The 26,418-nt window shown below is 35.3% G+C and overlaps 1 protein-coding gene across 2 annotated transcripts in view; it reads right to left on the bottom strand.

The window, feature by feature from the left end:
* Window positions 1-26,418, bottom strand: part of BBS9 (Bardet-Biedl syndrome 9) — a 314,570-nt gene that overhangs the window by 252,083 nt on the left and 36,069 nt on the right. For both annotated transcript variants that reach the window (XM_049817185.1, XM_049817186.1), the window contains 5 exons: window positions 25,819-26,002; window positions 24,665-24,794; window positions 7,334-7,515; window positions 4,277-4,353; window positions 1,936-1,989 (listed from right to left, as the gene is read on the bottom strand). In XM_049817185.1, coding sequence (XP_049673142.1) covers window positions 1,936-1,989; window positions 4,277-4,353; window positions 7,334-7,515; window positions 24,665-24,794; window positions 25,819-26,002 — 627 coding nt within the window. The remainder of the gene's footprint in view (window positions 1-1,935; window positions 1,990-4,276; window positions 4,354-7,333; window positions 7,516-24,664; window positions 24,795-25,818; window positions 26,003-26,418) is intronic.

A 26,418-nucleotide genomic window follows, 5' to 3' on the forward strand; every position in this document is an offset into this window, starting at 1 on the left:
GGCTGCATACAGGTCCTCGGATCATACATTGCTATTAATGCTAGCAAGGAACGATCACATCTACCTCTGTACCTATATCAGGTACACTTTGCCCCATTTTCTGAAGCCAGAATCTCAATAAGATGAATAATGAAGATGGAATAAATAGCCTTACAGATGTTATGCCAATTAAATGAGCTGAAAACATGCAGGCATGAGACTGCACACTTCAGAATTTGTAATCAAGACAGTGATATTTAAAGTTACTGGGGAATGCTACTTCAGTATATTTCTCAATTATGTTTGGCTTTCTGCTGTATATAGGAGCCTGAAGTGAAGAATCCTCTTATCCAGAAACTTTTGTCGAAAGTATCTAATTTTATTAAAACTTTTCTGACAGGCCTGTCATTGGTGCAAAATTAAATTTAAAAATTCAGCTTTTTAATATAAAAATAAGTGTTACAAATTCTGGAATTTTTTTTAGAGCACAACCACCATTACAATGGCCAAATAATATTCATTAGTAACATTAGCTACTTTGCAGAAAACATGCAAGGTATTCATATACATTGGTTGCAGTTGTGCAAGTCAACAAAATATTTAATTTTAAAGTTTATCAAAATTGTTCTCAACTTGTCCAAATTCAGTGGTTAAGTTTAAATTAGTCTGACAGGAGTCATAACATGCAACCATAATGTACAATTATTTCTTACTTTATAAGAACCAATGCTTATAACTTTGTAAATATTAAAGAGTTGAATCCATTAATTAAAAGGACTTTTCCATCAATTGCTATTAATTAGAATGGAGTTATATGAGATCAGTTAAATGAATTTATCACAGGAAAATATATTCTGGAAAAAGTTGAATGCATGGTAACTGCTACAATTAATATTTTTGTTTCATTAAGAGGTATAAGATGCATAAAAAAGAAAACAGAAAGGGGAATTATAAAGGCTTCCCATTAAAAAGCTTATGAAATATATGAACACATCCATGCTCATTTTAAACAGTGTTTGCCATTGGCCTTACAACAGCAATAATGAGGAGATGAGGGAGAACAATGGGAGTTACCTGCATTCCCAATACTGAAATTGTAACTGCTCCCAAAAATCAAATTTGGCAATTATAAACGCAGTACTTTCTTCTGTAATAACTCACTTATACAATATATTGGCTTCAATGTAGACTAAAAGCTGATAAATTCATGCCTTTCTGGAGGTAATTTAAATTTACATTACATATTTTAAGGTACCCCTATATTCACAGCCTGATTCAAAGTCCAATGCCATTCATCTGAACTTCTTTGAGCAAAACTGTCACAGACTTTATGACGATTAGAATTTTATTTTGTAACATTTTAGTATCTAAAAATGCAGAAAATTACTGTATTTAGGCAATACTGAGGAGAAACTACACTTGCACACACATGCATACCTATGCACATACACACTCACACTTTCTTTAGAATCAGTTACAGGCAGCAGCTCTCATGGAGGACTGCAATGATGTCAATTTTCAAATTAGATTTCCCTAGCAACTTTTTTCACTAGCAAAAGCTATGAAAGTCTTTTTATAAAAGAAAGTCTATTTTTGTTTATTAACAACTAAAAAGGCAGCTGAAGATAACAAACAGCACACTTTGAGTAACCAAACATTTACTTCCTTTGAAAAGCATTGGAAGAATTATTCTTACAACTTCAAAAACAACTAATAATGTTTTCATGTCTGCTTCCTGATAAGCCTATCAAACATAAAACTCCAATCACTTTCTGACTTCAGCAGAAGGCTTGCTAGAATGACACCTTGTCATAGTAAGGAGAAAAAGAATTAAGTATATATCACATTTCAAATTTTACTCATTTTCATTATTTAAGTGAAATACACAGAAAGTGACAGGTTTGTTAAAATTTGCCACCATTATTTGAAAGCTACTGTTTGAGTCAGGCACAGTACCTTTACTGTAACTGATGGTACTGCCTCTGCTTTTACCTCACTGTCAATGGCTTGCTGTGAAGAAAAAGATGAAAACAGAGTAAATTCAATACTACACATGAATGAATGAACACAATGAATGCAATATTACTTTCCTACCATCAACTTGGTAAACCTGGAATTAACAGTAAAGGACTTATCATTCCTATGACAGATTAAAATACACAAAATACATTTCTGAGTTCCTTCTGAAAATGTAAAGCCTCTGTTTGAAATTGCCTGCAAAAAGGATAGCAAAAGGTCATGAATGTTGTGTATATAAGAAACTAATACACTCTGATGTATATATGAATATTTGAAACTGTTTTATTTGGCACACTACTTTCCACTGTATATTTTATTTAAATTCTGGAAATACCTTCTGTTATTCAGCAGGGAAAGGTGACTTCCAATCTGCCAATGTATTATATGCGCATCATAGTACGTGCTACAAAATCATCACACACTATCTTATAATCAGAAATATATTTTGAACTTCAAAAGAAAATTATAGCAGGCATCTTGCTACTCCTGCTAATTTCTATTTCAATAGGCAAATTCCATCTAATTCAAAATCCATCCTGACCTTGCTATCTATTTTAATAGCTACAGTTTAAGAAAATGTTCCTGTTTAAAATATTTTATTTTAAAGAAACACTTCACTTCTGCTATAATACCAAATTACTGACTTGAACTTACACCTTCTCTTGATAAAAGAGTATAAGAACAATCTGATGTCCTCTACCCACCCTCCTTTTCATCCCAACATGCCAGTATAAGATCCACATCTGCAAGGTTCCTAAGAAGTCAGGAAGCTGGTAGGCTCTCCGGGTTCTAGAAATACAACTTACATTTGTACATTGTGTATCTTTTTAAGTTAAAAAAACATAGCTACTTTCATACTGGTTGTCATGCCCACTGTTTGTGGTCACCAGAGGTTGATTCTGAAGCAACAATAGGGATCCAAAGAGATTGATCCTTACCATATTCAGCTTTCAGAAATCAGCTGGATTTCCTGGATCAGAGGCCATACACAGAAGGTGGTGTTAAATAAGCAAGTGGAAGACCATTCTGGTTATCTAATCCATTTTAATACATCTGTATCCTCTTTGCTTCTACCACACACATCGCACTTTGAATTTTTTCACATGTGCGGAAGTAGTATCTGCAAGCCTGTAGGTTCCAAGATCACTGCAGAAGCCCTAAAACTGTTCCCACATTTGCTGTATTGATCCTTCCCCATGAAGCATCTTATCACATTTTTCCTTTCTAGATGGCTACTGAAGGAACCCCCAGGAAAGCCTACCACACAGGAAACTAAGATATATAGACAGCCTTGGGAAATAAAGATTTAAGGCTGTGGTTCAGTTGAAACATTGAGTTAGTTATATATGAAACAGACCTTTTGCATCTGGAAGGTTGAGCAAATGAGCCCAGCAGCATTAGAGCATTCTATGGACTTAACAGTTCTAAGCATTGTGAGCAGATTATTGCAGCTAGCCAAGACCATGTCACACTGTCCTTTTTTCCACAGACAAGTGCTAGGACACTAGCACATTATAAAGAGGTCCCTTTATCACAGAAAAATAGTAGTAGAGGTAGCAGTAGTAATAATAACAGAGTTTAAATAAATATATCAAATATATATATACACACACACACAAGTATTAAAAAGCAGCTCCCTGCGTATTTTTTAAACAGTAAGTAGCCCTGAAAAAACAGTTTTGCGGAAATTAGTGGCCAAAAATGACTAATTACAGATGTTCCAGTGCAATTAGTACATTCTGAATTGTTAAAGTGAAAAGTTTTAAGAGACAATATAAGCTCTCCTAAATCTTAATGTGAATTCATTTTTATAAACTACGTATGTATGCAAGATGAATAAACTCATTAGGTTGCAACACCAAAGAATACTGAACGATATCTTGCCAGAGAAAGATTATTTCTTACAACACATCTTTGAGTGGTTCATGTATTCTATCTTTAAAAGATACACAGGATGACACTTTTACTGTTTCCCCCATATTACTAACTGCTCACCATTAAAAATTCTCACTACTACGAAGTTACTCCAGATCCAAAGTTCTCATTCACTTACATTTGCTTAGACAGCAATCTAAAGGTCCCCAGAAAGAATATGCTAAAAAATTTTAATAATTCTAGTTAAAAATCATTAACAAAAGTGCAGGAAAACTGGGGGCTATGCAGAAGCTCAGTCCAACAAATACAAATATGTAGTAACCACTATCCATGATCAACCATTATTTACTCATGTATGAAACCAAAGTTTTCAGTGCAGTTTTCTTTTTATACAGGTACATACAGATTCTGCATCCAAATCAGGTGAAACTTCGGCTGTGACAATTAGACCTCTGTGTTTTTCAGATTTGGGCAAAATATCTGAAACAAAAAGTAAATCAGCTCTCCTTTAACAAACATGCAGCTACGTTTCTAAAAATAATACAATTTCAACATTATATTAATTTATATTTCCTCCATCATTATATACTTATAAATATTTTATATTAATATATAAATGATTAATATATAATATTTATAATGTAATATTTATATTACATTTATATCTCAACAATACATTACCTGATGATTTCCAAGACTGCCAACATACAAGGCAAAGAATGCTATGAACTCATTTATATCCATGATATAGAACTATATGTAAAAAAAGTTGTAAAGATTAAAAGCTAGGCACTTAATAACAATCTCTTAAGAGTCCACAAGTCCAGCTCTAAGGTATTTGTGTTTTTCTGAAAAGCACTTTTATTTCTTAATACTAAATGTATTGGAAAAAGTAAAAGCCAAACAGGAAACGTATAGTTCCCAAAGTAACAAACAGTAAAGACTTAATGTAAAGGGGAAATTAACATATAATAGTTGAAAGCATGAGCACATTCAGAAAGCTGCAAGAATTTTATTACCCATAGGGTCCTGAAAATGACCCAGAACTAGTAGGCAGCACATTATCTCTTTCTAACAAGAGGGTCAAGAGAAAAGATTTTGATTAGGACAGAAAATAAGTTTTTATTTTCTTGTGCTCAGAGAAAAATGCCTCCCTTTATTACAAGGAAAAAATGCAAAACAAAAACACATTCCTCCAATATCAACTACTAAAGAAGCTTAGGCCTGTTTCATACTGCCACAATTGCACACAACTGGTTCTGCCAGTTACACCTAGATCAGCACAATCCATTCCACTTGTACAGGTAAGAAAATATTTTCCTTTTCTATCCCTTCTTAAGCATTTCTCTTCAGGTTGCTTCTTCAAGCAAACTATGATGCAACTTCTGTCATACAGTTATTTCTTCAGTTAGAAATAGGACAGAGATCACAACCAAAGTTTACATGTAAGTATTAGCTTTTTCTTACCATTAAACAGAGCCAAAACACCTATGTTTAATCAGTTATGTCATCCAGACTGATGCAAGTAACACTAGATTTAAGTTAGTATAACAGTTAAGATTTTAAAATATTTCATTGGTTTATAATGTAAATCCTTATTCTTCAAAATGTATAAAACAACTTAAGTTCAACAGTTTAATGGTCAGCACTGGACAGAAATACAAGACGTTTATGGAAATAACTAGTCTTAAGGTTGTTTTTTTTATATATGATGACCTAATTCTAAATACCTTCCATGTTTGGAAGTCAAAATGAAACAAAGAAAAATTATTTCCATATAAGGGTAGGTATTTTCAAAACAACACAAGCTCTTACTGCACAAATGTGAATCCAAAAGACAGAAAAGTCAATGGCTCATTGTAAAGATTATGCTTAGCAGTAACTTCATGGTGACCAACATTCAAAAGTGTTTTGTATTCAACTAGACATGATTAGCAGTTATTTTAAGACTTAGCTAAAGTACTAAGAAAAAAGCCAAAATGAAACAAAGCCAAAAATCCGAAACTGAATGGCATTCTTCAGAAGTAAAATGTTCTGTTGTAAAAAAGGTTTTCTCACAAGTTTTACATCCAGTTAAAGCCAAACACCACATCACTAGAGCACCTCTCCACAACGGAAAGAGCATTCATAAAAACTCATCTGAAAACACCACTGTAACACCTTAGTTCAGATTAGAAATATTGAGGAAGAAAAAAAAAATTAAGAGGAAGAGAGAATGGGAAAAAGATCAACAATACTCACAGTAAACTTGTCAATAGTAGTTATTAGAAAAGTTATAAAGGACAGCTGTGTTTCCTTTCTCTCTCTCTCTACATCTTCCACACAATATGTTAAATCTAACAAACAGATGTTGATTCACTTCAAATGGATTTATTCCTTCCATTATGCTTTTCTTTCCATTGGTTATGATAGCCAGACAAAATTGTCAAAACACTTACAAAGGGCTGTGGTAAATATCAATGGAATTCACCCATACCTATATGTTTAAATAACCAATTACTGGATTTGTAAAATTAAAAAACTGATATTAGTCTATCACCAAGTTACATGCAACTACAAAAAAGAAATACTTGAGTTGTAGCACCAAGCTCACAACTGCAAATAAATAATTTCTTTTCTAGTGATTTCAGCTGTGAGCTTTTTCACTCTTTCTCACACAGAAAGCCACGACTATTTCTTTAATGCATTTTAAGAACATACTAAGTATCATCAGGAAAAGATTTTAATTGGTTGTTTCTATTTGTCTAAGATTTTTCCATAGTTTCCTGTAAAATCACATGCTTCCAATTCCCTATGCAAGTTCAATAAACTGTTTTAAAAACTCAGTTATGAAAACACAAACTTTGAAAGATCTCTGGAGAAATTATGTGCCATTACTTGAACAAAATCAATGCAAGTTATTAGCAATGTATGTAAATTCCAGAATTTATCATGATCAGTTATTTGGGTTTTGATACCTTTCGCTATGTTCTTCAAATACTATCGCTTTTTAAAGAAGTTAAAAGAACAGAAAAGTTGCTCTAACAAGTGTCATTCTTTGTTAATTGCATGACTTAAGAAGCCATTTGTAATAATAAAACAGAATTTGGCGTACTTTTGCTCTCTCTGAAGCCTAAGTATATCAGACTGTTGCTGTGAAATTTCTTAAGTTTTCTTGCCTTTGGGTAGTACATGCTTGTCAGTTTTTGCTCTGAACCCTTGCACTAGTGAGAATTATCTGCAAACTGACGTAAATATCTTGAAAGTTCCAATAGGCATTATGAAAATACAAAGAAAAAACTCTGTATCGAAGGGCCTTACAGTCTAGAATTTTGTTTGTCCATTTTTTTATTAAAACTGAAACTTTATTAAATACTACATTTCCTACAGAAATATAATTACAATTAAAATATGAAAATAAAACAAAATATTTTAAAGTCCTAAAAGGAAAGTCAGAACTACAGAAAACGAAGAGGTATACCTTGTGTTTTTGTGGCCTCCTTGATGATTTTCTGAAGCGCTTTCATTTCAGCATTGAATTCTTCATAGTTTATTTCCCTAGAATCAACTCGAGGAGCCTGGAAGAGTGAAGGATCAGTTCCAAGGTAGGAACACTGAAGATGCCCATTGTCACTCAGAGTGACTATAACACCCTTCAAGTCTCTGCATAAAAAGAAACCCACAGCTCATTAAGAAATTGGGATGTATCACAGAAGCAATAACATTGAATTTGTGCTGCTTCTACTGTTCCATCTACAAATATAACAGAACTTCCTGTTTTTAATGAGATTCTTTGACCAAAAGAAAACAACAATATTTATTCTTCAATTCAGATGTGTTTATTAATATTACTCCCACTTACTGCAATCATACCTAAGAACCAACCTGTGCTAGATAGATGATTAAAACATCACCCAATTATCTCAGAATCTGTATAATCAAGACAGATAAAGGAAAGGATTAGAACAAACAAGCTGAGTAGAAAGTACAGTTATAGCCTTTTTTTATTCACAAATTGTTATTTCAGTTTTTTGAAGTATGGATATTTAGATTGGTATGCAGAAGAGGAATTAGCTAAATGGAACACCAAGTAAGGGAAGGGAAAGGATGCATTAGAACAAACCACTAATGGAATGAACATGCTCACAGTGAAGACAGCAGTAGGACTTTGATGGTATCAGTAGGTCCCCTAACCCATTCTTTGGCTGCTACCGCAGCTCCTGTGCTGGCTTCAAACCTTGGCTGGCTCTTCCCTGCAGCATCTTTCTGAAAGGAAGCCACATGGATCCAGAACATTCCCTTTACACTGCTCTGGATCAATACAAATGAGTGTTTATTAGCTACACTATGGTGTCTTTTCTCTTGAGGGAACAGTACATCATTGAACTTATTCCTACAAAAATCTCACTCATTTTGTTTATCTGATCATGTACCACACAGATGCAAGATTTAGGAAAGTATTTAACAAATTATGAGACAACAGGGAGTACTGCCAACATTTTGCTTAACTTGAAGGTTATTCCTAAACAAAAGAAGAACTGAACAGTAAAGAAAGACTAGCATAAATGTTAACAGAGAAAGTTAGGAGAACGCTAACTTTCATTTTATTTTTTAAAATGCTTACTCAACTAAATTAAAAGTTTGTATTTATTTTCATAATCTTGAGGTGACACATTCATGCCAATGATGTGCTCTTATCCCATACTTAGAATTTCTTACAGCAGACACTGCCTTTGCATCAAATACAACTGTCATATAAAGAAAAGACAGATCAAATTTAATTCTTAGATATAAAACTTAATTTTCATAACAAAGCCTAACGCACTATCCCGCTAATTAAAACTATGCAAAACATTTCATTTATGTAAGTGTTCAAGCTATAATTCATAAAGAATTAACAAAAATTCTTTTTACTTACATAGGCTGATGCCTTTCAAGCGCCTCCTTTAGTACAATCCTCATGAAAAACCAGGTAGCTATATAAAAAAATAGAATTCTCTCTGATTTCCTATGTTGTCTTGTAGCATGGCTCCAGTACGCACAGATAGGAAACCTCATTCCAAAATTTTCCAGGGTAATAGTAATTATGAAGGCAAACAGGTGTCACAGATTAATTTTGATAACTGATGGCCCAATTGGGCAGTCCAAAATGCCTTTTTACAGAATGCTAAGGCCACAATCCCAGTGTTGGTTTCACAACTTCAATCAAATATTCTGCAAGAACTATGCTGTAACTGAGATCATCTGAACTCTGTACAGTTATAATATAACTGCATACAGAAATAAGACCCCACTGGGCACCACACAAATAAGTAGTTTCTGGAGGTAAGTTTGAGCTTTTTTGTTCTACAGAAAGTAATTTTTACTTAGTGAATGAAAGAAATCTCCTGGCTGAACAATGAATGTATGGAAACTGGTTCGGAGGTTTTTTTTGACAACAGGTATCCTCAGCTAGTCCTTCGCTGCAGGTAGAACATGCATATCTGAACTGCCTTCTGGAACAGAACACACATAATAGGGCTCAAAACACACTGTTCCCCTTATCTATTATATAAGCTCATCTTGCACAGAAACAGTCTTCTCTTTTGGGACTACTGTTCCTATTGCCACAGAAAAGCTTCCAGCTACCACTGCAATTTTTAACGTATATTAACATTCACTCCAAAACTAAGCAAACTGTAATAGGAAGGTGTCTTTTTGAGCACCATAAAGCTGGAGATGCCAAGTGTCCCCCAACAAACACTTCAAGAAAAGAAAGTAGAAGACTTAATACTGATTTTCAACTTACATACCCAGTACCTGTGTTAACAGCCTTCCTGTGAATGTGATGATCTATTTGTGACTTGTAAGCATGGGGTTTGCATCCATTACTTCTGACAAATTGTAAACTCTCAATCCAAAATGAGAGGAAGTGGAACTAAGCATGTGTCCTGGTTTCTCTGGCTGCTTCAGTATTTGTTGCCAACTATAGTTGGCTTTCTTGCTCAGGACTGGATCTGTTGTTGGAATTACATGCAGAACCACTCATCCTAGCTTTCTTATGTCCAGAAAGCTCTGTACAACACACTTGTGCTACATTTACAGAATTCTGGATGCAACAAGTACATTGGGCTAGCCCTGAGATCTGTATATGAACAATACAAGGAGACAGACTATTGTGAATACTTGGACCATAACACAGTCTTGGTAACATATGCAAATAACACCTAATTTATAGGACTTTGCTTAATGACTGCCCAGTGCTTGCGAAGAACGTTGCCATACTGGTCACAGGTGTAGCACTCTAAAAAAAGGAATATTGTTGAAGCAGGTGCTACCACACCACCAAATGCTACCATGCCCCACACTTTGCTATTTAGTTATAGCAAATAATGAAGTTGCTAAAAAAAAAAAAAGGGACAACAAGAGAAACTGCATCATGAGCTTGTTCCACAACTGGAGAAAGAAAACTGACACCTGAAAACAAAACAATTTCTAAAATTCTTCAGCAATTGCTTTGGACCATCTTAAAATTTCTTTCCGGAGGCTATGAATCTGTTTAAGCTGAGAAGGAAAGATCCATGAGGACATCTGAATGTAAATCAAAAGGGCATGAAGATGAGAAGGAAAGATCCATGAGGACATCTGAATGTAAATCAAAAGGGCATGAAGAAATATAGCTACACTGTTAGCAATAAATCTTTGATGATATACTACTGAAGTATAATACATTCAAAAGTGGTTTGTAAATACAGTCCCTCCTATGTACCTTTAAGTTGGCAGTCATCTGCAAGTACTCTATAGAACAAAATTAACTCAAATCAATGAGGTGATTTTCCTGTATAAATTATGCTTTTCTTAACTTCTGAGTTTATGTCAGCATTACAAAATGCACATTCAAAAACTCCATCTTAAAATAAACTCAGTCATGACATCCTTTAAGTCTGCACTAGCTCAGAGACAAAAGCATTGGTCTAAGAAAGCAGCACTACAAATGACACTTCCTTTGCTTCAGCTACTGTTCTGCTGGGTCCCAAGAATATTGTTCAACATGAAACACATACAAATATTTAAAAAAGCCTTTCCTCAGTAATCTTTCCTTGTTAAAACTGCCCATGAATTTGTACATCAATAGAAACAATAAGAAAAATATGAATAACCAGTTACAACATATGATTTACAATACATTAATTTCTCTGTTGGAATGTTTGTCAGCCAGTTAAGATTGCTTTATTTTCTCAAGCTTTTATAACAGTGGTTAAAGACAGCAGGGGGAGGGGGAGCATATTTAACAGTTTTATAGTAGTTTCACCACAGCTACTGCACTCATACAACAACCCTGCAAATACCATTACTTCATTCGGCACATTTTGCACACAATCTGGAATTTCAATTACTTGTTAAATTTCTTTTATTGTAAACTATATATTACACAATAGTCAAAGTAATAGAAAATCTAATGGGACACTTCAATAGTGAGGAACTCAAAGTATGAAAGAAATTATTCTGGTATCTAAAATAACTTTACAGTACAAAGCAACTCCTACACACATATGGCAATAATTTGAAAAACTATCTTTTATTGGATTCTGGATAATAATAACAGCATATGCTTTTTGTAGGTCTTCTCTTACTAAACAAAATGCTCACAACATAATTCTCGAAGAAATTAAAATGCTTTGCATGTTTCCAGTTATATAATACCAAATTGATCACTTGAACAATTGACTTAGAAGTTGAATCTGTAATTCTGAGTTATACTTGAATGACACAAGCTAAGCTTTGGACAACTCTTAGGACAAGGTCTGGTTATTGACACCATTTACAGCTTTATTTATATTTATAATAGCACATAAAACTTCCACCTCAATTTCAGAAGTAGTCTTAATTGGTATTACTCATACCAATTATTTTAGAAAACAAGATGCTCTGCAATACTATTTTCAGTCCCTTATTGATAGTGTATTATTTATAAATTACTAAATTAGGAAACTAATTCCTGATTTGCACTTCAGCATTTTGAATCCAATTGTCCCCTCATTTTATCATCCTCTGAAGTAATTACATGCAAGAGCATAACTACAATATCGCTTATTAGTTTAGTGCTTTTGAAAACCCAAATTGTTCTAAGTTTCACTACCATTTCAATGCCACTTTAGCAGTAACTGTGTGAAGTATTTGATAAAATGCTGAAGGAAGATCAGACTAGGAGTAATAAAGTATTAGAATTTTCTAACATGAACTAATGGGAGTAAAAGTCAAAAGCCCATCTTACTCATATTAAACGCACACACTCCAAAATCAGACCTTTGGCTGAATATTTAAAATATGCCTCATGGAACTCAGTGCCAGCTACCACCATTTTTTAACTGGTTTTGGGTATCTGTGGAGCATCCTCAGGCTCCTTTGAAAACCCCTTCCTCATTAAAAAAATCTTTGTTCAACTTTACATCAAAAGTAATACTTGTATGTGTAAGACTTCCCCATTCTGCTATTACATATGAAAACAGATAATTTGTTTGCTCTCAGAAACTAACATTCTTTTAAGGCTATTTATGTTATGTATTTAACATGCTTTGCACACTCTGCAGAGGGTATGCAAACATCATGTAAATATAGTGTTCAATTACAATTGTTTAACAACATGTAATTACACTGAATATCATTAAATAATTTGTGCTGTTGCTTTACAGAAAAGCATTCTTCATCTTTTCCATTTCTGTGATGGTTCAGGATTGCAGATCTTAACAGTATACCAGACACAAATCTAATTTAAAAAAATATGAAATACATGTAAGAGGAAAAGAGAAATCAAACATGATTTCATCTTGATAACCAGTGGATAAGCAGTTTAAAAAACAGAAGTTACGACTAGAACAACAGGTCAACATCTATCCCCTCTTATAAGCACTGAAATCCACTGAAAGTCAGAACTGAATAAAACCTGAATTTGGCCAGAGTGTTGACATTTTGAATGGCTGAAGGATTCTCCAGCTTCCAGGTCTTACCCAGTACTTTCACGCTCTACTTGGTAGTGAAGACATTTTCACTAGCACCCTTACATAGTGACACCACACAGTAAAACAGCAAACTAGTGCCTTACAGCACAACAAATTCAGACAAGTCTTTAGCTTCTGTAGTTTTTTGAAAGAGACTCTTTGCCTAAAAGGCCAAACGCCATCCAGGGACCAAATAAAAAGGAACATCTTGCACCAAACAACAAAATGAAAAAAAGCAATGGAAAGTAATTGTTTTTACTTTCACTGCCAAGTTAAAAACGAACACCACTCACAGAAGTTTGGGTCGAGGTCTTTTCTACCAGACCACTACTGCCACCTGCGGGGCAGCACAAGGCTTGCGAGGGCAAGCCAAGCAGCACAGCTTTCGCACAGGAGAGTCGAAAAGTTACCATATCACGTTAAATGAAGCAGGTTTTTGGGGTTTGTTTGTTTTGTTGTTGGTTTTTTTTTAACACGGTTAGTGTAATAGCTTGACAGTTTAAATGTAAGGGAATCTTAACAGGTTAAGATTTAACAGTGCATGCAGAGGGACAGACATCCATGCACGACATCATCTTCTGGTTCCTTCAGGCAGGGAACACGCATACTGGTATAGACAGGCTAGACACATGATTCAAGCTCATGCTACAAATTACATATAAAATTAATTTTTATCTGAAGGATTAACCAACTTATTTTCTTGTTTTAACTACAAAATCAAAACTATTTCAAAAGCAGAGAAGGTTTTATTAAAGTAGCCAGCTTTAAAAAAGCAGATTTAAATGAAAATTAGTATTTGTCACGAAGTAGAATAAAAACAGAATAGAGTGATCACGCAGGTCTCCAGAAATATCTGATATTGCTTTAGGGGAAAAAAAAAAAAGTAAAGAGCTCTGAAGTATAATATATTCAAGGAAAAGTTCATAACTTCCACATTGCATTTCTTATTATCACAGTTCCATATCTAAGACACTTAATGGCATTATCTGAATTGAAAATGAACGTGAGGACTGATAAGAAAACCTGATTACTTTAAATAAGAATCCAGCCTCTAAGAGCTTCAAATAATAAGAAACAAGAGAAATTACATTGTGACTTCATTTATGACAGTACCAGTGTTAGCAGTAAGAAATAAATTAAGTCCAACTGTGACACATCTAAAACATCTCCATGCTTCATTCCCTCTTAGAGCTACATCGAGAAGTACATATTTCTTCATTTCCACCTCCTTTGCTTAAGTCTGAAATCTGTTTCAAGGCCAGACTCCCTCACTGGCAGACAGGTATATAGCAGCATCTAAAGGCCCAAAGGATAAACCAAAAGGTAGCAGTTAATGGCATCATGAATATAGGATCTGGAGGGCCTCAGTAGTTTATCATTCATCTAAACGTTCTATTCTCCCACTTCAAGATAGTGGTTAAAGTCCATTTCACTCTGGGCAAGCTGGAGAGGCCCCTAGCATCTCTGCTTCCAACAACAGAGATACAAGGTCCTATACAGATAAAACTACACTCTAGTAAGTTTATTGTTTTAGATAAAGCTTATTCTTAACCATTGGCTTCATACAAGCTAATATTAGACAGTGTGTGATGAAAATTAAACTACCCACAGACTACAAAGAGGCTAACAAAAATAACCATGATGTCTTTCCCACAGATTTTTTCTGAAAGGATTGAATAATTAGGAAACTTAAAAAACACTCAACTCTAATCTCCATCTCTGTCTCTTCAGTTTGACAGTGATGTGCCTGCAAGCTTCAAAATTCAACAGCATTTCAGGCAGGAGAAAGTGTGTACGCTATTACTTTTAACAATACTTATCATTGTTCCTTCATCCTGTCTTGTAAAGAGCAAAGCTGCTATTTAAAAGCATCTCTGGCACTTTGCACTGCTAGCTGGCTCTCGTCTCCATAGCTTAACATAAATGTCCCCTCTGCTGGTCCTTGAATGAAAAAATGTCTTTCATGTTAACAGTATAATAATCAAGACCTTCAAAATCAACAGCCTTAGACTGTTCATAATAACTGTTTTTCAAACAAGATGTCCCAGCACTTCCATGGGCAGAGCAAGTGTCGTAATACATCCATAAACTCAAGCCTACCACTCAATACCCAACCCCAAGACTGAGTTCAGAACCTGATACACTTATATTGTACTCTGTCACAACGTGAACAGGCACAGAGAAATTGCAGGTTACCCAAAAAAACCCTATGCTATTTGTTTAAAAGCAAGTATTTTATTTTAAATAGTAGAGGGGAGTTACTTGCCACCTTGGTCTTGAGCAGTTAGAATTTCCACTTTTAAGGCTTTCGCTAGAATCATGAGGGTAGGAATATTTTAAGTGTTACTCTAAGTTGAAACCCTTACAAAACCATATGACTGTAAAAAGTAGGCTTTTTGAAAAAAGCAAGTAAATGACATGCAATAAAATTAGGAGGACTGGCAATATGGGCAAGTGCTTAATATCATACAGTAAATACCATTTGAAACTAACTTGCTAGAAAGCCCAGTCATGAATCACAGTATATGCTGGACACGTCTATGTCTTTTTCAGGATCAGAATCCTACTAAGGTAAAAGAAATACAATCACATTCATACTTTGTGGCTAAGTTACACACATTAAAATTATCTCTTCAAAAGACCTTTAAAAGGGTAATATTTTGTACTGCCACTTCTTCACAATCCAGTAGCAATTTAGTGATGAAAAACAAATGCAATTTTTCTTAAAAAAATTTCTTTAAAATGCAGTTATGTTTAAGTAGAAAGATTCTAGAATTCTCTGTATTTAACTTCTCAGATCAGGCAACATTCTTACAGAACACTCAAATAAAAATTTATATATATATACACACGTATATAACTGAACAGTTCATACTGTGCGTCATAACTGGCATTGCTTCTATTACAGTACTACTATACAGAAAAAGGAAAAACCTTTCAACAAACTATAAAGTTTGATTCCTTAAGTTTTCTTTCCATAAAACCATGTAATAAGTGCTAAGTTTTGCTGGTTTTATATGTAAGTTTTGCCATTTTTATATGGTGATTCTTTAACAGTTGTGGTAGCTGTGGTGATGTCAGTTATAATAAGGAATAACAGATGGGCTGGAATGAAGAACAAAGTCTTTTCAAGCATCTGGATCGCTAAAAAATTCAACTAAAGGAGTTTTATTTTGACTCCACCCTATATGTGATTGCACTTTTACACCTTATATACTTAATACAGCTACAATATTTCTTTTTTTTTTTTTTTTTCCAGTTAAATTCAGTTCCTGTTGCTTTTCTACTGTTTGGAGAGCCCAGCTACACAAAATACGTTCATCTAACCACCCAATGTACTATGATTCTGTGCCAGAAAACAAGTTTTCATTTCAAGTTCATATCTGGACCAGGCCAATATTTTCGCACTTGCAAATTGACTGCAGATTTTAATTTTCTTTAAAAAATATTGGAAGCTAAAACTTCATAAAGCACAACTTCAACAAATAGCTATACACCAGAATTCTGAACTCCAGTCTTTTGATTCACGTGCCTCATTTAAATTAAACTGACCAGTCTGTTGGGCTATGTATCCATTCAAATCTGGGAATTAATCCTATGTCAAAACAAAGAATTTAACACTAGCTTATGTTCTCTTTTTTATGGAGACAGGTTGCTGAATCAGAGATTTATATATAAACTTATTCAGATAAAGTGCCACGAAATTACAAGCACGTTAACTATGTCAGGCTTAAGCTATTATTCACACACAGAACACAAGTCTTGATTCTGTGAAGCCAGAGAACAACCATCTCCAGGGACTTTCTACCTCATTAAACAAATAAGGATACCAACTACATATTTCTTACTAGTCATTCTAATATTACGGAATACTAACAAATCAGAAAAATCCAAAAGGAGTATTGTATTAAACATTTTTCTGGAAGGCAAAAAAGTGATTCTCTCCATGGATGGTCTAGTAACTGTAAAATTCTTAATTGTTCGGTGTTGGGGTAAAGATGGGATTGTTTTTAAGTGCAATAAACACAATAAATGTCTCTTTCAGTAATGTGTTTCCCTTCAAAACACAAACCGATTAGCAATCCTGAAGTGCAGCAGCACATATCACTTGGCTTATGCTTAAAGTGCACTGGAGGTGGTGTGGGGACAATTTATTGGTTAGAGTCACCAGAGCAATACTTCTCAGCCTTGCAGTCAAGCTGCAGACTGATGGGGAGAGAGTGGACAGAAACAGAGTACTGGAATACACAGTAAACTACTAAGCCATAAAAACCACCCAACCCTTCCTCACATACTCTTTTGAACCTAGGGTTAAAGCATCAGGAATTTTTTTTGCATTCATTGTTGCTCCCATGGTCCTCAAATAGCCAAGGCGAACAATAACACTAACAGTTCAAAGGTGGTACATCAGACTATTGTATTGGTTTTGTGTGGCAAGGTTTTGGTAGCGGCGGGGGTTACAGGGGTCTTCTGTAAGAAGCTGCTGGAAGCTTCCCCTGTGTTCGAGAGAGAGCCCATACCAGCCAGCTCTAAGACGGACCCGCCGCTGGCCAAGGCCGAGCCAATCAGCGATAGTGGTAACGCCTCTGTGATAATATTTTTAAGAAGGAAAAAAAAGTTGGGATGCGGAAAAACAGCCGCCGGAGTGAGGAGTGAGAACATGTAAGAGAAACAAGCCTGCAGACACCAAGGTCAGTGAAGAAGGAGGGGGAGGAGACGCTCCAGGCGCCGGAGCGAAGATTCCCCTGCAGCCCATGGTGAAGACCATGGTGAGGCAGGCTGTCCCCCTGCAGTCCAGGGAGGTCCACGGTGGAGCAGATATCCACCTGCAGCCCGTGGAGGACCCCATGCCGGAGCAGGTGGGTTCCCAAAGGAGGCTGTGACCCCGTGGGAACTCTGCGCTGGAGCAGGCTCCTGGCAGGACCTGCAGATCTGTGGAGAGAGGAGCCCACGGAGCAGGTTTTCTGGCAGGACTTGTGACCCATGGGGGACCCACGCTGGAGCAGTGTGCTCCTGAAGGACTGCACACCGTGGAAAGGATTCATGCTGGAGCAGTTCATGAAGAACTGCAGCCCGTGGGAATGGCCCACATTGGAGAAGTTTGTGGAGGACTGTCTCCCGTGGGTGGGACCCCACGCTGGAGCAGGGGAAGAGTGTGATGAGCCCTCCCCCTGAGGAGGATTAGCGGCAGAAAATAACATGTGATGACTGTAAACCCCATCCCCGTCCCCCTTGTGCCGCTGCGGGGGCTTGGTGAAGAAATCCGGGAGTGAAGTTGTGCCCGGGAAGAAGGGAGGGGTGGAGGGAAGGTGTTCTGAGATTTGGTTTTATTTCTCATTACCTTACTCTGGCTGATTTGTAATAAATTGAGCTAATTTTCCCCAAGCTAAGTCTGTTTTGCCCGTGACGGTAATTAGTGAACGATCTTTCCTGTCCTTATCTCGACCCACAAGCTTTTTCTTATATTTTTCTCTCCCCTGCCCAGCTGAGGAGGGGGAATGATAGAGTGGCTTTGGTGGGAACCTGGCATCCAGCCAGGGTCAATCCATCACAACTATCAAGCCAAAAAAACTTCCCACTTTGTTCTGTAAGTATCCTTAAGTGGCCATCCCTGGTTATAAAGAATGAATGCCACATACTTGTAGTAGTAGTAGTATATGGCAAAACAGAAAAGTCAAAGACACTACCTTCAATCAAAACGGGCTGGAAATTACTAGATAACTAAGCAAAACTGTACACATCTTTTAACACTACTCATCTGTTATTCATATTACACATGCTTTTATCAGAAAAGATGCAAAAGAAATGGAAAGAGGGAGCTAGAAGTAAAACAATAACTCGGCACATAGCAAGAGGCTATTGCTTCAGTAAATTACAAGTCACTGTCTCCAAAACTAACTTATAAGTATTTAAAAAGACTGTAAGATACTCTCTTGTAATGTACCTGTGTAACCATAACACAAGTGGGGATTAATTTTCAGTACCTTCATTAGTCAAATAGTCTCTGCTTCTTTATTATTTCTGCCAGGGGAAAAAGGACTCATACAAGAACAACATTAGAAATTTTAGACCTACTGAATTACTTTATTTTGTCTTATAAGTAGTAAGAAAATCGGACACTACTATAGCATCTTAAATCAGCAACTTTGAAGTGATTCAGTAAGCTGCACTATTTCCTGCATCTCAGCCTACACAGTGCAAATTTAAATTTATTACTTTAAGTCTCTAATTCAGTAGACTCCATAATCAAATACGTAACAGGGTAAGTCAAAACCTGAACACCAAAAGCCAGCAGCTGGGTTTAAGAGATGGCTGATAAATACATTACTATTTGATACAGTCTTAATGGGCTGGTGGTTCACAACACCGATGTTAGGAGTTCAGGCATGACCCCTATAGTCAAGCCTGCAGTGACCATACTTGGAGAAGCAATAACCAAAAAATTACCTAAGAAAATTTCAAATACCACAGACAGTTGTAATGCTAGCAATTAGCAGGGAAAAAAAATCACTTTTTGATTGCAAACTGAGCAAAACAGAATCAGTGGTGAATACATGGAACCTTGTGATATTTTTATGGGATCATTCCTCAGTATCAACCTAGGCAGACTTGAAGTTCATAAAGAGTTAAGTGTGGATAAAGCTTACTAAGTAGCCCTGCTTGCCATCTTGAACATATAAAGTCTACTTTTATTTCCTGGCTTTTTAACAGTTACTTTTGTTTAAAAAGAATATTATTTTTTCCCCATCTCAAATAATGAAAATCTATTTATTAGCTTAACTCAAGCTAAGAAGTTGGGTTCTGGAAATTTAATATTTTAAGAAGCTCAGAAATTCTTATTCTTTAGAGGTGATAAATTACTTCTGCACAAAAAAACTCTCCAGACTGCTTTAAATTTCCTCTTCAAAAAACATGCTGTTCCATTACCAAGTAAAATTATATTTATCTGTCAAATAAATGAAGGTGAAAGCAAATATTCTAGTCATTTTCACCAACTTGTCCATACCTGTCAACCCCTTGTAATAAAAGGAACTTCACATTTTACAAGGCATACGCAGCATTTTGTGGGTTATTTGCTTCAAGAATCTTTCTTCCGTGAAGAACAGTCCTCTTGCTTACAGATATAGTAGTATATATAAAGGCTCACAAAAGAAAGTTGGTTCCTGTATTCTAACTCCTAGATGTAGCTCCTAAAAGCAAGAGGCACCACATATGCAAAGCATCCGATTACCTATAGACAAGCACTACAGGTGACTCTAAAGTTTTTTCCTTGGGGTATTTCTAATCAAATTCCAATATGGCTGAAGGTGGAAATACCCTTCATTTAAACATGAATTTTACTGACAAACTGGTGCCTAAAGTAGTAAGAGTCCCCAATATATTAAACAGAGAGGGAAGAACTATCTTTCCCACAATACATCACCTAAACCCTGAGAGAAGGCTGGTTTACTACTAGAACTGTGCCTGCTGATAAATTCTACATTAAATCAACATTTTTTTGCCATATAGATAACACCAGACTTCATTTCTAGCCAATAGCTGAAAGCACAAAGAACCATCTTTGTTCTAGGGACATCACAAAATACTGACTTGAAAAAAGAGGTATTTGGGGAAGTTTGCAGTCTATTTCAGTTTAAAAGAAAAAAGTCAGGCTACCTTTCAGCATTCACAGGCTTATCAGATATAACTTGAAGACTGTGTAAAATTATGACTAGTGAACTTTAAAAATGTTCAGAGAAACAAAGTCCCTGATTTAAAGGCTTTACGCTTTCCTAACATAAAAACAAGCTTTTAACTTGGAAGCGATCAAAGCAGAAATCCCTTTCCTGAGACTACATCCAAGCTATAATGCTCTTATCTATGTGGTTTTAACCCAACCCACAGTGGCATTTCAGATGTTTGTGATGGAAATATCCCTTAGGCTAGCAACATGTGTTATTGTGCCTGAATGCACCTTAACATAACATTCTAGTTTCAGGCCAGCCAGGTCAGAGTAATAGTGCAATCAATCAGCTATTAAAACATGGTACTCTTAGGAATAGTTTTGCCAAGTGAGTTAGTGTCAAATAAATAGAAAAGTAGTTGTCTAAGTATTTTACTCTACTCCAAGGACCTTTTATGGTAAAGCATATGGAGATAGGATAACTCAGGCACAGAAAAACAAATACGACTTGTGATGGGCCCTTAAAAAGTGACTTTCTGCTACTTTCTGAACAAGTTATTTCAGATGATTCAGACAAACATAACCCATCTTTTTCGTGGGGGAGCATTAAGTCACTTGCCTGTACAGGCTCAAATTCCCACCAACAGGAAAAAAACTACTTTCATATGAGGCGCTTTAGCTAACAGGAACTCTACATAGGAGCCACATTCCTATGGGCTTGTTCCCCACACAATTACCTGAATTATGAGGGGGGCAGACAGAGAGAGAGAAAAATGTAACACATCTCAAGAAGCATCAAAAAGTGACAAATTCATAGAATTGAGAATTATAAACATAAGAGATAATGCTCATGAAATTTCCTTTGCAAAGGAGATGTGGAGGTACAAGGAAGGTCTTAGAAAAGAGGTCTCTGATGAAACAGAAAAATGGAAACTAAAGGGCAAGAAAAAAGGGAATGGACTTTGAAGTCAATGCTGAGAAGATATTTATATAATAAAGATGGATACCAAGCAAACACTGCTGCTCACAATTACCATTTTGACACTGAAAATTTGAGTAGAGTAGGAATTCTTGTAATTCCTTTGTGTAACTTCCCAGATTTCAGCTGTTCTAACTGCTGCATATATACAGTTTCTCTTCAAACCACTCTAGAAAAGGTTTTTTTGTTGGTTTTTTTCAGGTTTGTTTGGGGTTTTTTAATCAACTCAGGCAGAACACCTAAACCATTTCCTTCAAGACTTTCAGTGAGAATGCTTTTGCACAGCTGTAACTTCAAGGATGACAACACAGGGCATGCAAAAATATAACTGTCCAAGGAGGCTTATCAGTGGGAAGATGAATTTGTGCTGAGACGAAGCCTCAAGCAGTTTAAATTAATCCAAACTGTCAGTGTAAGGAGTCCCCTGGACATTAAAACAATGTCATGAACAGTTAGTAACTACTATACATTAACAGAACTAGAAAACAAACTTCTAACAAAATAAGGGACTAACTTCTATAACAATGATTAGAACTGAACTTCCAGTTCATTGATCATAGTTATAGAGATCTTCAGGTAAAACCCAGAATGAGATAAACTCTCAAATTTTTGCCTGTAGTCCAATTTTCTGATCAGAAGCTTTTATAGGAAATTTTCAACCTCCTGACAGAGAGTGTTCAGGTTTTAAGAGAAGGCAAAAAAGTGTAGTTAAACGGCTTAAAAATATATCACTTTTAGAGAGCAGAGACACCTCACAAAAAATGTTGTAAGTAACCACTTACCTTTGATTCATTTTTCCTTGCATGTTTCTAAATATGTGATGGAAATCATGCAGTTTATGCATGTTGTAGTGTGTTATTATCATTATTTACATTACTGGTATTGCAATAGGAAAATACTGCATTTCACATTATTATAAGAGGAAAAATCAATTCATAAAGCATAAGGGGAGACACACACTAGAAACACAAGTTACTTAGCTGGAATTCTCTGAAGCACTTGAACAGTTGATCTTAGAAGTAGACTATCAAGATTATAGGATAAAGTATATGACTGCCTTTATGAAGCAATCACTACCCCTGCCCCAAGGCATTTATATAAAATAGCTTCTAATAATGCTTTTCTTATCCAGCAAGCCAGAGCTATTACATTAGAAATAATAGACATTATGCCAACAAAAAAATACAGATGAATATATATGATCTGTCGAGACAACTGTTTTCAGAACACTCCATTTACTTTGTAAGTATTATTGCAATAAAAGTTGAAAGGATGTGAAAGTAATTAATTGACATATGTCATATTTAAGGCACTTCAATCTCTCAGCAGTGTAGGATTAACAACTCTATGCTTATTAAAGTACTTAATATTATTTATGTTACAGTAGTGCCCACAGGCCCCAATTGAGACTGAGACCTCTCTTGAGTGGAGTATTAGAAAATAATTATCACATTGGCTCGCAAAGAATTCCCTTTCAAATTTATTTTTTTATTTTAGAAAAAACGTATGTTTTGTTTCAGCCAAATTACTACCTCTATAATCTTTACCACAGTTTTTGCTGTTTAGCCTGTATTTATTTTTAATGTCAGAAAGAAGTAAAAGCATACCACATATTTTTAAAGAGAAAGACAGAAGCATAGTTCTGAAATACATATGCCCTAGACTTCTCCCTGCCTTTCAGGTCATTGGGTCTAGACACAAAGACGTTCCTTCATTTACTAGCAGTTGTACAAAGTTTATAAAGAAGTTTGTATAACTAGACTGCTGTGTCTCCACCCTCTACAGAACAAAACCCCAAACCAAACCCTAGCATTAGTAGGTCTGCAGGAATTCCAAATCTAACTAGCAAAATGATCCGGGACAAATCAGTAGGCTCTCAAAATTCTCACTAAGATCAAACTACTGAGTGTTAAAGTTCACATGAAACAGCCAGAATCTGCATACACTTCTTAGAGGCATTATTGAAATAGATGGTTCAATAACACCAGTTTCCAAACAAATAATGGTACATACAGAAGTCAGTACAATCCACTGTTGTAAAAATCAATGCCTTTTTTCTAATTTTTTCTGACACAAATATTTTTCTGAACTTCAAAACATGTACTGTCATATCCTGCATAATTAACTTTTGGTTTATACTAACTGGCCCACTGACACTATTCATTATATTTTACTTGTAAGACCTGTTGGATGAAAGCCAGCACAACTCTCTCCAGAGAGTCTAAAAACAATTTGAATTCGAAATTATTAAAAAATCATTAAGTAACCACTAGTATCAAACACAACACAAACATCCCTCAGATTACTCTGCAGAAGTCAGTAAAGCTAGTTAGTCAGACGTTGTATTTTCATTTGTTACGAGATAAAACGTGTGACTTATCATCAAGTATTCAACAATCCAGTGTATGTTGGCACAACAGCCACAAACCTGCTGGGGATCAGAAATTATCTTCCTGACAAGGCCACTCCTACTGCATCCCATATGGTCACAGGCACTGGGCAGACAGCACTCACCACAGCTCTGGTGGCACACAGTACGGGCATCAGATGGATTGAAAAACACTAGCTGAACTTTTCTGTAGTTTGCTTATTTCAGTGACAGACTCAGCACAAGTTATCAGTATGTCACAATTTCTCTACACTTGATCTCCCTGCCCAGCCAGCTTTTCCGTGACCTGTCTGTGTATTTTAAAGAAAGTTTTGGTCTGTTGCAGTACAATCCTCAACAATTTAAACAGTTCCTTAATTTCTACAGTTTAACATTGGAGTGTAATAATCTGTTCCAACAAATCGTCTCTGGAATTCATATGCTCTTAAATGCTTAATGAAGAACAGATTTCCAGTGAGATTCCCTATTTTCCTGTCTCAGGGAAGGATCTTACCAGACTGCAAAGCTTCACTTTTCATTCTTTTAAAGAAGAAACTACTCCACTGGAAGTATGAGAGCCCAGGTATACCTTCACTCAAGAAAAAACGAAAATCTAAAGCACAGGATAGGAATTCTAGTATTCTTCTAGAATTAACAGTATGCTCATTAATGAAATGAATATTTTACAAAAGAAAGAAAAAATGCTGAATTTTCCTTTTACAAGTCACTTTGTTACATACCTCAGAAGTGTTTAATAGGATCTAGAAGCAAATTTCACAATGGGAAATTAATCTGAAAAAAGTAAACTTTAACAAGTTACTTACTGTAAATTTGCTACTTTCACTGATACAGGAATGTGGGGAAGTTGAGTGGCCCATTTCAGTGTAACATCTTGATAAACATTCAACATTTTACCATGGTTTCCAATTAGAGTGTTTATTGTTCCTTCTTTCACTGTTAAAGATATAAAAACAATTTTAGGATGAAAGATTTTCAAAAGCCAGTACTTTTCTTGGAGGCTTGTATGATTACACTATTTTTTCCTTTTAAGCCATTACTTATTATAAACAAATTTATTATAATTACAGTGTCAAAAGTTATGAAAGTTACATTGACAATAACCAAGGACATATGTGATTAATTATGGATACCCATTTCAGTTGCATACTACACAACACATGCCACAACTTTCCAAGGTTCTAGCCAGCCATGTTTGGTAATTTAAAACATGATGAGCAAAGACTCATAATTGCCATGTTGGCATGCCAGGATAGATATGACAAAATACACACTGGTTAAATATCAACTACTTATACTCTTCATTAATTCATTGACTTGTGAATACTGATTAAACATGTATGCATTTATAGGGTTTATTTATAATATAATTTAAATCGAAGTATAAAATGTGAAGATTGTTAAAATCATATTCATAAAGTATAAAATGATATTTTAAGTCTAAAATAAAAAATGGTGTAAAAACTTATCAGATAGTTTTTGAAACATTAATATAGAATAGATATTAAGAATCTGTAGTTCTATAGTGACGTCTAACCCAGTTGCTTCCACACAACATAATAAGTTAGTTTCATCTCCTAACAGTAAACTTTATTTTATTTTTTTTTTAACTATCAGTAAATGACAGAAGGTCCTCAAACACTAGTTTACTCTTCCAAACTCTCTCACTCTTTCATGTTTGTTGCTTTGGTAGCCTGGGCAAACTTACTCAAACACTAGACAAGTACCTCAATTTGGTGATGAGAAAATACTTATTTAGATTCTAAAAATTATGAAACTTCACACTAAGTAACATTTGAAAATAAACCTGCTTCATCCAAAAAGAGAATTACGATTCCATAGATTTTCTACAAATCAACGGCTTATTCAGAAAAATATATTTATTCAGTGAAAAAAAAAAAAAAATCTTAGCTGTAAAAGTAACCAAGCTAAAGTAAAGTTGAATTTTCCTTTTACAAACCTGAACAATAAGGAATGAAGCAACTCGGACTGTAATCAAGCTTTTTCATAAATCGAATTTGCCCATTGTCCTTAAGGCAAAAGAAGTTTCTCTCACCAAGCACAAAAACAGAAGAAACTGCCTGATTAAAGGAGACAACGCATATATCCAGTGCTTGCTCTCCGATGTTTAAAACCCAATCCACCTTCAAATGAAAAAACATACTCCATAGATCAGTTGACAGCTGCGTATTAAAGACAAAACTTGGAGAAGGCTCAGAACTCATCAAGTTACATGAATATCATTAACATAGATAGAAAAGCAAAATCAAGGTCTTTTTTTGAAAGAGAGCTATCCTCTTATTTTAAAGGCAGTTGGTAACTTTCCTTATTGCAAGTGAAGCAGCAAAAACATCCACATTTTAAAATAATCATGATTGATGGCTATGCAGTTCATTTAAGTATATTTACATTTTAAAATACACATCCCATTCAAAATGAAAATGCTTTATACTTCAACTATTAAATCCAAGAACAGAATATTAGAATCTTTTAAATCTGCCTCTGTACATCTCCCCAGATTAAGGGCAAGGTCAGAGAGTGAAAGGTGGTAACTTATTCT

Source organism: Accipiter gentilis, chromosome 14, assembly GCF_929443795.1.
Source record: "Accipiter gentilis chromosome 14, bAccGen1.1, whole genome shotgun sequence".
NCBI lineage: Eukaryota > Metazoa > Chordata > Aves > Accipitriformes > Accipitridae > Astur > Astur gentilis.